The 15,800-nt window shown below is 41.8% G+C and overlaps 1 protein-coding gene across 2 annotated transcripts in view; it reads right to left on the bottom strand.

The window, feature by feature from the left end:
- COL9A1 (collagen type IX alpha 1 chain) overlaps positions 1-15,800 on the bottom strand; it is a 140,419-nt gene that overhangs the window by 93,235 nt on the left and 31,384 nt on the right. The window contains exons 1-4 of one of the 2 annotated variants that reach the window (XM_050950724.1): positions 12,580-12,673; positions 12,168-12,241; positions 10,361-10,438; positions 10,098-10,230 (exon numbers count right to left, since the gene is read on the bottom strand). In XM_050950724.1, the coding sequence (XP_050806681.1) occupies positions 10,098-10,230; positions 10,361-10,438; positions 12,168-12,241; positions 12,580-12,593 (299 nt within the window). In that variant the 5' untranslated portion in view covers positions 12,594-12,673. Of the gene's footprint in view, positions 1-10,097; positions 10,231-10,360; positions 10,439-12,167; positions 12,242-12,579; positions 12,674-15,800 lie in introns of those variants that run through there. The other variant, XM_050950725.1, reaches the window with a different exon arrangement.

Here is a 15,800-nt window from a genome sequence, read left to right as displayed (position 1 = left end):
GAGGGGAACCCTTTTTCAGCCATTCGTGTTGCTCCTCATTTGGCAAAAGAAACTGTGCTTCATCAGTGTGGGCTCTTCCTACATTACATAATGTTCATGCCAAGCTCTCTGTCCATGATGGCTCAAGCAATCAGAGGCCAATATTATGAATTAAATCAAGGTCTTCTATAATAGTGCTGTGCACCTATGGCCTATCAAACCAACCAGTCAATCCTGTTTTTTAAATCTGTTGTGATATTATAATGCTCTTTCTAATCAGTGCAGAACTGTTTCATTTCTAAAGTTCCATGATTGTTTTTTCAAACACATTTTGTTGATCTACCCAACGATAGCCATTTATTATGTATTAACAATTGCTTTAGCAGAAGTAGGTTACTTGTTTGAAAATTATATAAAAGGTAAGAACTCACACTTCAAAATTTATTGTATTCTGTGGTATTCAATTTCAGTGCTACATGCACTAGAGAACAGATTTACTATTATGAAATAGCTAATCCCTCTGCTTTTTATTATTTGCATTATTTTACTACGTACCCTTCAAAATATGCAATTTGGAAACACAGAACAGTCTAATGTTTCTTGCAACATTGCAGTCTAAAATAACTGAAATTTGCTTCTTTCTAGAAAGCTGTGTCAATGCATCTCACCAGATAGGACAGTGTTTAAAGATTATGCTATTTAAACTTGCTACAGATACTGCTATTATACTCTCATAAACCTTTTGATTAGGTAGTTTTTTTCTTATCTGTCCACATTTAAAATTCTTATAAAAAGAGAAATATGATTTACTAAGCCTGATAAGGCATGGGGATGTGCCAGGCTACGCTATCAGGACAACACACAAAAACAATTTCCAGAGAACAAGTAGGCTACCCAAAGAAGCAATCTGCCTTGGCTTTGTAGGGCTTACTGGTCCTTCACTAATGGCAATTCAGCCACTAGACTGGCCTATGCAGAAAAATGAGAAAATAGTCTTAGAATAAGTTATCTATCTCAGAACACAGTTTAATTAATATAATAAACTAGTCCTTCCAGATTAACAGCTGCACTATAAACAATAGAGCCTTTAAGTGCCTCAGCCTGTATTCCAGTAGGAGGCTCCAAAGCATCAGCAGGAAGGAACGTGATTAAACTGCAGTCACAAAGGAGCGTCCAGGTATAGACTTAACCTAAAATATTAACCTAGTACTGCCACTAATTCTCCTCCTTATACTGTGAACTCCATGCCTGCTACTACCTGGGTAGCAGGAAAAGATGGTGTGTTGGGAGATGGAATGCAGGGGGTGAGATTTGCCATAGCATAACCTTAACTCTTGTATTTCTGATAGGGGTACGAAATAAGTGGTTGTGCCTTCACCTATATTACTCCTAGGGGACTCTGTGTCACTGTGCAATGCAGAATTCAGGTTAAGAACATAAGAATGGCCATACTGGGTCAGATCAAAGATCCATCTAGCCCAGTAGCCTGTCTTCCAACAATGGCCAATGCTAGGTACCCCAGAGGGAATGAACAGGCAATCATTAAGTGATCCATTCCCTGTCACTCATTCCCAGTTTCTGACAAACAGAGGCTAGGGACAACATCCCTGCCCATCCTGGCTAATAGCCATTGATGGACCTAGCCTCCATGAATTTATCTGGTTCTTTTTTGAACCATGTTATAGCCTTGGCCTTCACAACATCCTCTGGCAAGGAGTTCCACAGGTTGACTGTGCGTTGCATGAATAAATATTTCCTTTTATTTGTTTTAAACTTGCTGCCTATTAATTTCATTTGGTGACTCCTAGTTCTTGTTTATGTGAAGGAGTAAATAACACTTCCTTATTTACTTTCTCCATACCAGTCATGATTTTATAGACCTCTTTCATATCCCCCCTCAGTCTTCTCTTTTCCAAGCTGAAAAGTCCCAGTCTTATTAATCTCTCCTCATACAGAAGCCATTCCATACCCCTTATCGTTTTCATTGCCCTTTTCTGAACCTTTTCCAATTCCAATATATATTTTTTGAGATGGAGTGATCACATCTGTACACAGTATTCAAGGTGTGGGCATACCATGGATTTATATAGAGGCAAAATGAAATTTTCTGTCTTCTTATCTATCCCTTTCTTAATGATTCCTAACATTCCATTTGCTTTTTAGATTGCCCCTGCACATTGAGTGGATGTTTTCAGAGAACTATCCACAATGACTCCAAGATCTCTTTCTTGAGTGGTAACAGCTAATTTAGACCCCATCATTTTATATGTATAGTTGGGATTATGTTTTCCAATATGCATTACTTTACATTTGTTAACATTGAATTTCATCTGCCATTTTGTTGCCCACTCACCCAGTTTTGAAAGATCCTTTTGTAGCTCTTTGCAGACTGCCTGGGACTTAACTATCTTGAGTATTTTGTATTAACTGCTTACCCCTTTTTCCAGATCATTTATGAATATGTTGAATAGGACTGCTCCCAGTACAGACCCCTGGGAGACACCACTATTTACCTCTCTCCATTCTGAAACTGGCTATTTATTCCTACCCTTTGTTTCCTATCTTTTAACTATTACCAATCCATGAGAGGACCTTCCCTCTTATCCCATGACACTTACTTTGCTTAAGAGCCTTTGGTGAAAAACCCGTGTTGACTCTTCCTCAACAAATTATTTTCGTCTATGTGTCTGATAATTTTGTTCTTTATTATAGTTTCAACCAGTTTGCCCGGTACTGAAGTCAGGCTTACCGGCCTATAATTGCCAGGATCACCTCTTGAGCCCTTTTTAAAAGTTGGCATCACATTAGCTATCCTCCAGTCATTTGGTACAGAAGCTGATTTAAATGATAGGTTACAGACTGCAGTTAGTAGTTCCGCAATGTTCTGCACCGGATTTCTTTATTCCCTGCAGAACTTGTGCTGCAGAGCTGCTGGCACTGCTGTATCTGACAATGCCCAGCTCCCCAGCTCACAAATAGAAGACAATGCTGGAGGGAGGGGGAGCTGGAGGTTTTCCCAGCAGCTGTGGTTCCCAGCACATACTGAAGGAAGGAGGTAGCACATAGGAAACTCCATTCAAGCCTGGGACCCAGCATCAGTCTGTCTTTCCCTCTGGATCCCTGGGCTCTGTAGGGTAGCGGGTATGACTGTTTGGGCTAGGGGATGCCCCAAGCTAGGCTCTGGGAAGGGTAGGGGATGACTATCTGGGTTGGGCGGCACCTTGCAGCTGGGCTCTGCAGTGTGGGGGTGTGATTGGCTGGCTGGAGAGGGCAGGGCCAGTGCAACCCGTTAGGCGACCTAGGTGGTCGCCTAGGGCACTAGCATTTGGGAGGCGGCATTTCAGGTCCTTCGGCAGCGACCATGGAAACTGGATCTTTGGCCGCCCCGGTCATTGTTGGCATTTAGGCGGAGGGACCTGGGGCAGAGGGGGTGCAGGGAGGGGAGCAAGGGGGGGCGTGACACGGAGGGGAACTGCTCCCTGCCCTAGCTCACCCCTGCCCCGCCTCCTCCCTGAGCACGCCGTGGCTGCTTCACTTCTCCCGCCTCCCAGGCTTGCGGCCCCTAAGCTGATTGATGCCGCAACCCTGGGAGGCGGGAGAAGTGGAGCGGTGATGGCATGCTCGGAGAGAAGACGGAACAGAGGTGAGCTGGGGCGGGGAGCTGCCACACAGCTCCCCGGGCCAGGGGGAGCTGCTGTGGGGGGGCCCTCAGGGCAGAGGGGGGGAGCTGCGCAGGGGGGGCGCCTGAGGGCTTGGGGGATCTGCCACGGGGGGGGGGCCTTAGGGCAGAGGTGGGGTGGAGAGCTGCCACAGGGCTTGGGGGGGGCGCAAGGTGGAAGTTTCACCTAGGGCATGAAACATCCTTGCACCCGCCCTAGGAGCGGGGCTGGGCTAGACTCCGGAGGTGGAGGAGGCAGAGAAATAGGAACAGGGTTGTCAAAGGTGGGGTTTTTTAACTCTCTACTCCTGGGGGAAGTTTTTTGTTGTCTTTTTTGTTATTGACATAGTCTTGACAGGTATTTTGAAATAAATTACCAAAATAATTGAAACTGGTGTGATTATATAGTGTTATTTTGACAAATAAAATATGCAGAATTTTGAAATGTTTGTACACAGAATTTTTTATTTTTTGGCGCAGAATTCCCCCAGGAGTAGATGGTATGTCTGTGCAGACTATGATATGCCTGTATATACTGAGGAGAACATACATATGTAACTGGGGATGTACCTATATATGGATAAACCTGTAGAGTGGGATTTGGAACGGAGTATGGAGATGTTTATGTATATGTGCCTTGCAGAATAGGATTTTGGTTAAATCTTATTGTTCGAATCCTTTTGGTTTGTTTTTTATGTTGCCACCTCTAACACAAAATGTCAAAATCTGATTTTTTTCCGTCTCTTCTCCTAACCCCTCTCTGTTCCTTCCCTTCTTTACAAGCAGTGACAAATCCACTGTCTTCCCTATCACTTAGCTTTATAGCCTCAGGGTTGTTTTCATACCCTCTTTCCATCCCTCCTCCCCCACAATGGGACTCTTTCACTGCTTTCGGTGGACTTCTTCCTCTATAATATCTCTTAAATGTATACTTCTCTCTATCCCTTCTGCTAAATCCTTAGTTCATGCATAGGGCATTTCTCTTCAACTACTACAACCCTCATCTCTGTGGACTCCTTGCATCTGACCTATCCTTACCACTTGTATATCCAAGATTTTGCCACTCAATCATCTTTTTCTCCTGCTGCTGTGTGATCACATCACCCCTCAGTTCAAATCTATCAATTGGCTTCGTCTTTCTCTGCATCAAATTCAATCACCCCATAAGAACTCATATGCCCCTCAGCTACAACAAACGCTTCCACATCATGATGTCTCTGAAAGAGGTGGGGGCAGAATCTGGCAACAGGGGAAATAATGAGAGAATCTCAGACAGCCCTTCCTCTGCCTTAAAAAATTAAAATAAAGAAATATTGTAACTTTTGGAAGTCGGATAGAAAGAAGGGAATTGATTGTCTAATCAGAGCTACTGTTTCCTTTAAGAGAAAACAAAATGAATAGAAATATATATGTAACAGTAAAGGAAAAGACAATGACTTTACATAAACATAGCTAAATATTCGTATTTAATAACTCAGCCCTGCTGTCAGAAAACCTAAGAACTGCATTCTCACAGAGCAGCTGCTGAACTTGGCAGAACCAAAAACAAGAAATGTTTAGAGAAGGAGATTACCTATTTTTGTACATGTTTTACAGCATAACTACTGAATGGTGAGCAGACAGATTCTCATCTCAGTTATACTGGTATAAATGTAGAGTAATTCCACAGGCTTCGTTGACATCAGTGTAACTGAGTCAGAGCCGGCTCCAGGCACCAGCTCAGCAAGCAGCTGCTTGGGGTGGCCAGCGGTGAGGGGTGGCACATCCGGGTCTTTGGTGGCAATTCGGCGGCGGGTCCCTCACTCCCTCTCGGAGCGAAGGACCAGCCGCCGAATTGCTACCGAAGACTGAAACGGCGGCAGTAAAGCTGCATATCGTGATTGTGGCTTTTTTTTTTCTTTTTGCTGCTTGGGGCAGCAAAAACCCTGGAACTGGCCCTGAACTGAGTACAGAATTTGGCTCAGACTCTGCCATATTGACTAAGGCAAAATTAGAAACTATGGTAAAATATATTAATATTTTAAACAAAATATTTGCTGATAATTCTTCCTTCATCTCCCTTCAAAGTCTGGAGAACCAGGTTCCATGTTTCCCCTATGACCACCATTGGTGACACAAGCACTTCAAGCATGAAACTGCAGTCCTATACGTGCATCTGATAGCCCTAACATATGGAGGAGAGAAATCAAGACATTTTGGATTTAGAATTTGGCAGAGGAGTCAAAGAAAAGCTAACTTGCAAATATATATTAAGAATATAGGCCAAATTCTGACCTGACTTACCCCCTCCTCTACTGTGGGGCTGCGAAGGATGTGTATCAGAGCAGAATTTCAACCTTATGTATTTATAATTCTTAATTCTCTATATAGGGCCTAATCCTGCTTTCTGCATGTACCCAGAAATACCACTAACAGTTATGAGTGCACAAGGAATGCAGAAGCAGGCTGATATTTTGTTACTGATCTGAATTCATAAACAGTTTTTTAAAGGTGGTTTTCTTTCTGTATACTCTTTTGCAGTTCACCTTTAGCAAACTTTTTTAACATTACCACTTTCTTTTAAAAGAATGTTTCAGTGGGACATGAGAGTTATTAAACCCATAACCCTAATGCACACCAGAAAGATTCCTTTAATTGTTTAGGAATTCTGCCACCCTTATTCACTTTGAATACCCCTTGACTAGCCCATTGATTTCAGTGGACTACTTGTGGTGCCAGGCACTAATCACTTTGTGTAAGGGTGGCAGAAACTGACCATTCAAAAGGTTAACTTATCCTTGTTTTTGATTTGCAGTATAAATTTGTTTCTTTAAGATCTGTTTCCTTAGGTGGGCTCCATTGCCCTTTTAGATAAATTAATGCCTTGCTGGTAGGTTACTGCTTTTTATCCTTTCTATTACCGTGTGACATCAACATCAGTTGTATGGTTGCATACAGGTTTGATACTCAAGATAAAAAGAAAAGGCAGTAGAAGACTATTTATGGCCTGGACCAGAATAGCAGGACCTTCAAAGGAGCCCTTCTTCGCAGACAAATGTTATTCTCACACAGTCTTTGAAGGGAGTAACAGTGAAAACAGCTTCTGAGAGTCCTCTGCAGGTGATACAAATCTCCATATGGAAATTTACAAAGCTCCTTTTGTTGCCTTACATCTTGTTAATGTAATTTAGTTGGCATTTCACCCGTTAAAGGGAGCTCACCAGACCCTTGTAAACAAATGTTGTACTATTTGCACTAGAAATTTGTCAAGCACTTTGGTTTCTACCCTAGGGAAAACTTAATCTGAGAACCCAACCACGCAGTTTGCAGAATTATAGTATTTGTGTACTGGGACACCACTCAATATAATTCCAATCTCCAATATTTGTGGGTCACTTTGGGGACAATGAATGGTAGTCTATTAATACAATGTATTAGAATGACTAGACCTCATCCCTGCTTACATGCCATAAATACTTCACTAGTATGATTTTTTTTCAAAAGCCTGCATGTGAAAAAAGGGAGTCTCTTATCACTCAATTACAATGTAAAGGGATGTTGACATGCTAAGGGGCAGCACAGTAATGGCATCACAGTAATGGCAGTACAAACATGGACACCAGCAGAACAGCAAATACAGAACATAGTATTGTAGAGGTGGTGAGGCTGCCTCATGGTTGCTCTGTTTTACTCGAGCCACTTACTCCCAGCTGGAGAACAAGTGCAGCATAGATTGATCCTAATCACTTCCCTCTTTTGATTTAACTATGCCCTTTTGGAGTTTGGACTTTGGCTCACAGCCAGCAGCATAACTACAATTATGCTTTGCATGGGAGTCAATCACCTCAGAAGTGCCTACACACAGCACAATGCAGTGCAGAAACAAGCCCATTGAAACCACTAAATTTATAGAGGATGCTTATGGCTCTATACAAAATTCTATTTCAGCATCTAAGCCCTGGTATACACTGGGGGGAGTTAATTGATCTAAGTTATGTAACTTCAGCTACATGAATAATGTAGCTGAAGTCGAAATACTTAGATTGAATTACCGTGGTGTCTTCACTGTGGTGAGTCGACTGCTGCTGCTCCTCCATCAACTCTGCCTGTGCCTCTTGCCAAGCTGGAGTACAGGAGTCAATGGGAGAGCGCTCGGGGTTGATTTATCGTGTCTAGACTAGACACGATAAATCAATCCCTACCTGCCAATCCGGAGGGTAGTGAAGACATATCCTAAGAGAACAGCCTGGCTGTAATACATTATAGCCACTAGGTTGCCGGGAGTTTAGTCATTACCTAATAATGCCACTGCCAGTCCTTCAATGGGACCCAAAACCAGATACCTATACCTATCTCACAGAACTGGAAGGGACCCTGAAAGGTCATTGAGTCCAGGCCTCTGCCTTCACCAGCAGGACCAAGTACTGATTTTGCCCCAGATCCCTAAGTGGCCCCCTCAAAGGATTGAATTCACAACCCTGAGTTTAGCAGGCCAATGCTCAAACCACTGAGCCATCCCTCCCCCCAATGGCTTACAAAAAAAGGAGAGTGCAGGAGAACACACTCCCTGGACCTAAGCTGTAATGTGTTGGCTGCTGTTTCAAAAACTTGTATTAAAATATTACATATGAATAAGTGTTGGTGTGGTGCAGTCTAAAGGTTTATTAGAAGGAATATGAGATGCCTACATAAGTCACAGTGACAAAGCCTGAGTTATTCAGGTCACATCAAAGAAGTTTCAGTCTCTGTGGGGTGGCATCCATAGCTCTCTCACTACTTTAATGCTCTTGAGTAATTCAGCCAACCCAAATTCATGCCAATAAAACCCATAAACCACACCTAACCATCCTGTGTTGTGTATACCACCTAGTCACAGAATATCTATTAGAGAAATGTTTTAGAGAGTTTTAAATAATTTTTACTTGGACTATGTGTTGCTTTAGGGCTTGACTCCACTGCAGTGTTAGCTCGAATTATCTACACTCAAGTTAAAGTGGCCACACTGCAAAAGTACACTTGCGCCGCACTGAGTGATTGGATTAGCAACATAGAGTAGTTGCATTCCCACTGTGCTCCTAACTCGAGCATCAGCTGCACTCACACTTCAACCCAGACCCACTGACAGCCCAACTAACTGGAGCTTAAAGCACCACCTAAATCAAGCTAGAGATTTTGGTATGTAGACAGGAGTCAGGTTAGGGGCAACACTCTAGTTACAGCATGAGCTAACGGTGCACTGAAGACAGGTGCTCAGTTACCATATGTGGCAATAAATCACCTCTATGAATGACCTAAAATAGCTTTTTGATCAGACTTCAGAGTTGTAACATTTTAATTTATATCTCAGGCTATTCCAAGGCTAGAAACAAGAACTGTGTATTACACTGAAAAGCTGAGAATCTCCCCCTTTTTAATGACATTAACTTCCCATTTCTTTTATGGTCATAAAAGATGCAGGATCCAGAGACTGCAGCTGCTTTGTGTTACTGCAGTAATGCAAAGCAACCATAAACCCAGTTTAACCAGACAGTTACGCTGGAGTCTAACTTTAACCTACTAATTAAGCACAAAGCAGCCACAATGTACTAGTGGCAGGAAGGGGTGCGAGAGGACCAGCTGAGGCATAGCAGCAGCACTTTGCTTTCCGGTGATCCCCAGTTAAATAATGGTCCATTGAGGGGCATCATCAGCCAGGATAAGTGAAGCTGTTCTAACTCACATCAGGAGCTGAACCAGCTCCCAGTTTCTCCCAGGTTTGGGTAAGGCATCTTAATCCTGTAACCCCCTCTGGTCCTGTGCTAACCAGAACTCACCTGGAACCAAGGGTCTGGCCCATAGAATGTAAAAATGATTAGATTCCAAAATACAATCTCCTGTAGCAATCTGTCTGTGAAACATGGGGGAAAGGTTTTCAACTTTTCTATGTCATGTGACTGATACTGAAGTGGGAGCATGTGTGCACTCTCTTCCCAAAGGACTGAAATAAACCACCATTCAATCCATTCTCCTCCTCCTTACCTTTCCCCTGTGACTATCACACTGGCAAAAAGATCTCTTCTCTTCCTCCTCCCTGGCAAAGCCATCTGTGAGGCATCTCCACTGAAAGGATCTTCTCTCTGCCCCTCTGCACTCACCCAGTCCCACCTTCCCATTATGCCCCCCTAGCCTTTCCACACAGCCCTCTCCAGCTACTGGCATCAGTTCCCAGAGGTTACACCCTTTCTAGCTGGAAAATTCCAGCCCTCCGAGCAGCACTAGTGGTAGGGGAAAGAAGCCCTCTAGTTATTACTGTCTAGTCAATCTAGTCTAGTGACATCACACAAAAACAAAAGGGGGGGGTGGAGACACTGGATACATTGTATCCATTCCAAGAGCTTTGCCAACCCCAGCTGAAGAACTAGTTATTTCCGGAGGGGGGCAAACTTTCAGGGGGACAATATGCTAAAACAGACTTTTAAAGTAAAACAACTAAATATGTTACCTGGTTGGGATCCTGAAGTCTACATTTGTGCCTAATTTATAAGCCACTTGTAAAGCTGTGGAGCCTACCACTCTCTGGATGACTCCTCGGGAGGCAGCTTTATCTAGTGCGAACTGAGAAATCAGGTCGTAACCTACAAGAACAAACATGCACAGCTAGACATTATTCTTTATTTTTAAGTGAGCATTGAAGAATCACAGAGCTGAACATACCCTGATTGCAATGTCTAAACAGCAGTTTTTTCCTGCAAAGTTTTTACTTGCCTGGCAAGTCATCTTCGCCGGTCCTGATTGGTGGGCAGAGATCAGTCTTTTGGTTAGAGCTGAAGGTGACTGGAAACCCTGCAAAGAAAACATCCTTCTTCATCACATAATGGAAATTGTCTGAAATTGCCCAGCTAAGGGAATTAATATGTATTAACTAAAGTAATATTAGAATAATGGCCATATACTGGACCCACTGAAGCAGATGAGCATCTGCTTTTAGAAGTCTTCAAATTTAACAGAGTAATTTGATGGCTGATTTATTTGTACATTTTTTGTTTAAGTGTTTAAATTAGAAAAGGGTTGTAATTCTCCCTTCCTCAGCACTGTTTGTGAATTGCAGCTGTCCCATGTATCTTGCACTGTATCAGGGGTAGGCAACCTATGGCACATATGCTGAAGGCGGCACGCGAGCTGATTTTCAGTGCACTCACACTGCCTGGGTCCTGGCCACCAGTCAGGGGGCTCTGCATTTTAATTTAATTTTAAATGAAGCTTATTATCCATTTTAAAAACCTTATTTACTTTACATACAGCAATAGTTTAGTTATACATAAGACTTATAGAAAGAGATCTTCTAAAAATGTTAAAATATGTTACTGGCACGCGCAACCTTAAATTAGAGTGAATAAATGAAGACTCGGCACACCACTTCTGAAAGGTTGCCGATCCCTGCACTATATGGACGGTTGGTCCAGAACCTTTGGTGGTTTAAGCAAATACTAGTTAGCTCAATCTACTGCCTCTCTAACTGAAAGCAATCCTCACACTAGCTGAAGTGGCCATTGAGAAAGGAAGTTGTTGGCATCCACTCCTTCTTTGATATTCCAGGTGTTCCCACCTACATCCTTGCCATGTTTGATCAAATAACAAGCCTTGGTGAAGCATAAGTTTGGGGCCAAAGAGACTTGCAGGCTTTCTTTATTGACTCTTTATTGACATGAACAAGAGTGTAAAAGAAATTTCCCTGGAAAACCAAATACATGTCTCACTTTCTAAATACTGTCTGTTTAAAATTATCGCTGCAAGCATTGGGGAAAAAACCAGTCCCCTTATCTTAAAGAAGTAAAAAGGCAAAATAAACATTTGCTGGAAAGAGCTCTACCCAAGTCTAACATCTAGTCAAACTGGAAAATGTTACTAACGTTTGGATGGAGAAGAAAGATGCATGCAGATTGGAAGGAGCTACCTTCCCAGTCCACAGAGAGCCTCTTGTCTGCTGAAAGGACTCAACCATAAATGTGGATTTCCTTCTCACAACATAGACGTAAAGAAAAATGTCAGGTTGACATTTTACACCTTAGAAATAGCTTATTCTATGTTATTGAAATGGATATGCGGCTGACATCCAGTCATTTCTGCTTGATGGTCAGCTAATACAGTGGATCCAGTTTGTTGCCACATCTACCAGAAAAACCTTTAACTAGAGGGATTTTTTTTTATTGCACCCAGTCCTTAGTATCCATTTCCAGATTGTGATCCTCATCTTAGAGATGTATTTACTCTCTGGTCTGTTTAGATGGCAAGAAGATAAACAAGAACAATCAGACAATGACAGGAAGATGGAGAGTGTACCCAAAATGGTAGATTTAAAATAGCAGTCTGTGAAAGACATCACTTTCTCTAAATTCTCCTTCTTGCTTTCACTCTCTCACACAAATGTTAAGTTCCATGTCTAAGTGATGTCTAGCTAGTGAGGGGTTTTAGCTGTGACTAAAACGATTTTGATTATCAAACACTTTTGAGGAACTCTTTTGATTATCAAAATACCAGTGAAATGAAACACAGATAAAGGATAGACCCTTACTTGTTTGCTGCTGGACGTTGGCTGACACCAGAGCCCACAGAAAACTACATATGTACAAGAAAACAGGAGCCTGCCTGTGAACAGAAAAAAAACTCAAACATGAATTTACAGCTTCTGATATATCATGCGATCCCATTTCAGCTCATGGTCAGACATATTAAATAAATACATGACTTAGGGATTGCTAACACTTGACAAGCAAACCCTTTTAGAGTTAAGCTTTTTATCTTTACCAGTGCAACAAAATGTTCCTATGATGTTATCTCAGTTTCCATTTCTTACTTATAAAACTGTCATAAAAATAAAAAAATAGGGAAGACAGCAGGCAGACAGTATTAAATGCTACCAATTAATCACTTTCTCTGTCATCTGTTAATTACTGATTGCTTACAAATGCCACTTGCTCTCTTACCAGTTACTCTTCATTTTCTCTGATGGTTTTCTTCAGCTGTATCATGTGAGTATTTGGGGTGTATATTTATGTCCTGTGCTCTCCTGTAGTTAATTCCATCAAAGAGTGCATGAATGAGCACAGATTCGGCTCTTTCTGCACCATACAGGACTTCAGAAGGGAATGAGGCTCCGTCTGCTGGGGCTGCTTTAATCCTGCAGAGGGAAGGAGGTGGGGGCTAGACAGCTTGTGTGTCCTGGTGGGGTCTGAGGGCGGCTCTCAGGAACTAGCTGGGATATAAAAAGGCAATGAGAGTGGAGGAAAGGCTGCTATTTATGCCAGCTTCGGAATGGGGATGTGGTGAGGAAACATAAGTTAGACTGTACCACCCACTGAGTAGCAGGGTCTGCTGGTGAGGGAAGCCAATGACAGATAAATGTGTTAAAGAGTCTGAAGAAACAGGTGGCTCTATGATGTGCATATTCTGACAGTTCTGGGAATTAGGATAAGGTTGAACTACCCCTAACCCTGGAAAGAATAACCTTTCATTTCTCATTGACTTCCTCACTAGACTGTCCCAGCTAGACCCTGGGAGGTGTGGCAAAGGATTCTTCTGAACAGAAGCAATCATTTTTAAGTTGGTTTCATTGCTTTAACTAGAACCTTGCCAAGGTATACACATTACATAGCTAAAGAGACTGCAGTTCCTCAGTCCTAGATGATAAGCTGTTTTTGCTAGAGGCTATTTATTTTGTGTTTTCAGACATATAAACATTGGCTCATATGGCTGCAGAGAGTGAGAGAGACTAAAGCTTATATGCATGGAAAGGCTGAGCCAAAGAGCACGAGCAGGTAGGAGACTTTGATATTTACTGCTGATCAACAGTTAGAATGCGGTATGGAAAGGCAGGATCACATTGGGCCAGTGTGTGGCAGTACGGCCTACTAGCATGTCTGTCAAAGTGCTAGCTTGAAGTTCTCAGGTTTCATTTTTAAAAAAGCAAGTTTCTAGTTGTTGTAGTTCCAAACAAAAAAAAAGTGAATGGTGTATAACCAATGCAATGAAATCTGCCTGAATCTGCCAAGAGTCTGAAGCAATAGCTCTGGAAGTTATGAACTGCCCCATTCATCTCAATGAGATGCAACTCAGATGTCCAGTAATGATCATTTAAATGGTAATGTGAACTATTCCATATCTTGTGTAAGGGAAAGTCACAGACATACACAATGTACTTTGAGTGATGGCTCATTCTGGTATCCCAAATGGGCGGTCTTTGGAAAGTACCATTAACAGAGTCTGTGAACGTATTCAAACCCCAGTGATGGGGAGCCAAGCTCAAGTAGCTCAGAGTTGCTCAGGAAACATATGGTCACATTCTGAACTGCTGTACAATCAACTATGTGTGGTGCTTAATTTTGACAATTCACGTGGATGGAGTTTATTGTGTGGGTGGAGCTCAGAAGAGAACTGCCACCCTTCCCCCCACCCAATCCATATTGGGGCATATTCTGAAATGCTGAGGAGGAGGGAATTAGAACTCTCCTTTGGGATCAGAGTAGCAGAAGAAACTAAAGCCCAGTTTGGTCTGTTAAATGGTGACTTTAACAAGTGAGTGGTGGTCACTGGAAGGAGTGGTGGTAGCTGCTCCCTGGCAGTTCCTCCATTCTGAGCTTCCACTCTGTCCCATCTCCATAATTCTGTACTGTTGTGGGGGTGGGGAGTATTTTCCTATTCTCCTACTCTATGTGGAATGCTACCTCTGTCCTGATGAGGCACTTTGCTTTTCAATTTTGCCTTCATACTTGCCTTTTAACTTTAGCTTCTAAATGTCAAATTTTCAAAGCTAGGCATGTAAACTGAGGGTGAAAATAAGTAATTGTGACCCAGATAGCTATTTTGCTGTAAATTTATGGTTTATGGATGGCCCTGAATGGTACTAACTTTGGCTTACTCCCTCCTGATTGCTGTGACCTTCTGTTCTCTACATACTATAACCGAACTAAAAAAAAGTTTGTTACATTTCAGCTTTTTTTCTCCTTATTCTACTGCATAGATAATTTTCCTCAACTGTCTTTTGATGTCAATTATAGTATCAGACTCCTATGATTTGAGGGATTGCATTTCTGAAAGTTCTACTCATTATTATTCATTCTAAGAACTGTGATATCTTGGACCCGAGAGTATTCTCACTGAAATCAATGGCAAAACTTGCACTGACATCAAGTGCCTTCTAATTAAAACCCCACAAATAATAAGCTAACATCTAGAAGTGAAAGTATAATCGTTGTCAGGCTCCAGCACATCATTGGAGAGTAACAAATAATTTACTATCCAATAAATTCTTACCTTCATTATAAAAATATACTTTTCTGTCCAAAGTTGTATGAAATTTGGCCTGGGGGGTAGGGAAAGCAGCTCTCTCCAAGCTGACAGATTCTAATTTTTGTAAAGATCAAATGGCTTATTTCTAGGATAGGTCAGTGAGGAAAAACTGGAAACATATGAGGCCAGATTTTTATCTCCTTTACACAGGAGCCCGTCTAGAGTAACTTCAGTGAAATGTCACTGAAATCAGTCTATAAACTCAATTTCCACACACAAAGTCATCTTTACAAATAAACAAAAAATATCAGTGAAATGTTTAAAGGGCAAAAGTAAAGAAAATACATAAACTGGAGCCAGTTCAACTGTTTCCATGCCTCTCTAGCCTTCTGATTTTAACAATTCCTTTGTGATGATGGAACCTGCAGTCCCCATGCCTTTGAACGAAAATCCAGATTGTGCTATCATTTCTAGGTCAGAAGATCTGTACTTTGTCTCCAAGGGTGCCAGACAGTTATTATCCTCTAATGTTACAGTCAGTAATTCCAATTAACTTAAATATATCAAAATGTATTTACTAGAGGAATTAAAGAGAAAATTAAATGAAAATAGATGTTAAGCAGAATATAATCAAACCCATGCTAAGATGACAATAAACATAGCTAGGCTGCAGCCGAGAACTGAAGTCTGATCTCACTTTTAGTGGTTTGACATTAGTGTAACTACTCTGACTTCAGTAGATTTATTCATTTACACCAATGTCAGAGAGATCAGAAACATGTGCAGGGACATATGCTGGTGTATATGAAAATGAGCAATTTAAAATATACCAAGGAATTATTTACTACTAATAATACTAAAACATTAGTGAGTCAGCTTGCAAATTCCCTCACTAAGCACTGGTCTCTTAAATCACAAG

The sequence above is a fragment of the Gopherus flavomarginatus genome, chromosome 4 (genome assembly GCF_025201925.1).
Source record: "Gopherus flavomarginatus isolate rGopFla2 chromosome 4, rGopFla2.mat.asm, whole genome shotgun sequence".
Taxonomy (NCBI): domain Eukaryota; kingdom Metazoa; phylum Chordata; order Testudines; family Testudinidae; genus Gopherus; species Gopherus flavomarginatus.
This window is presented reverse-complemented; position numbering and strand designations above follow the sequence as displayed.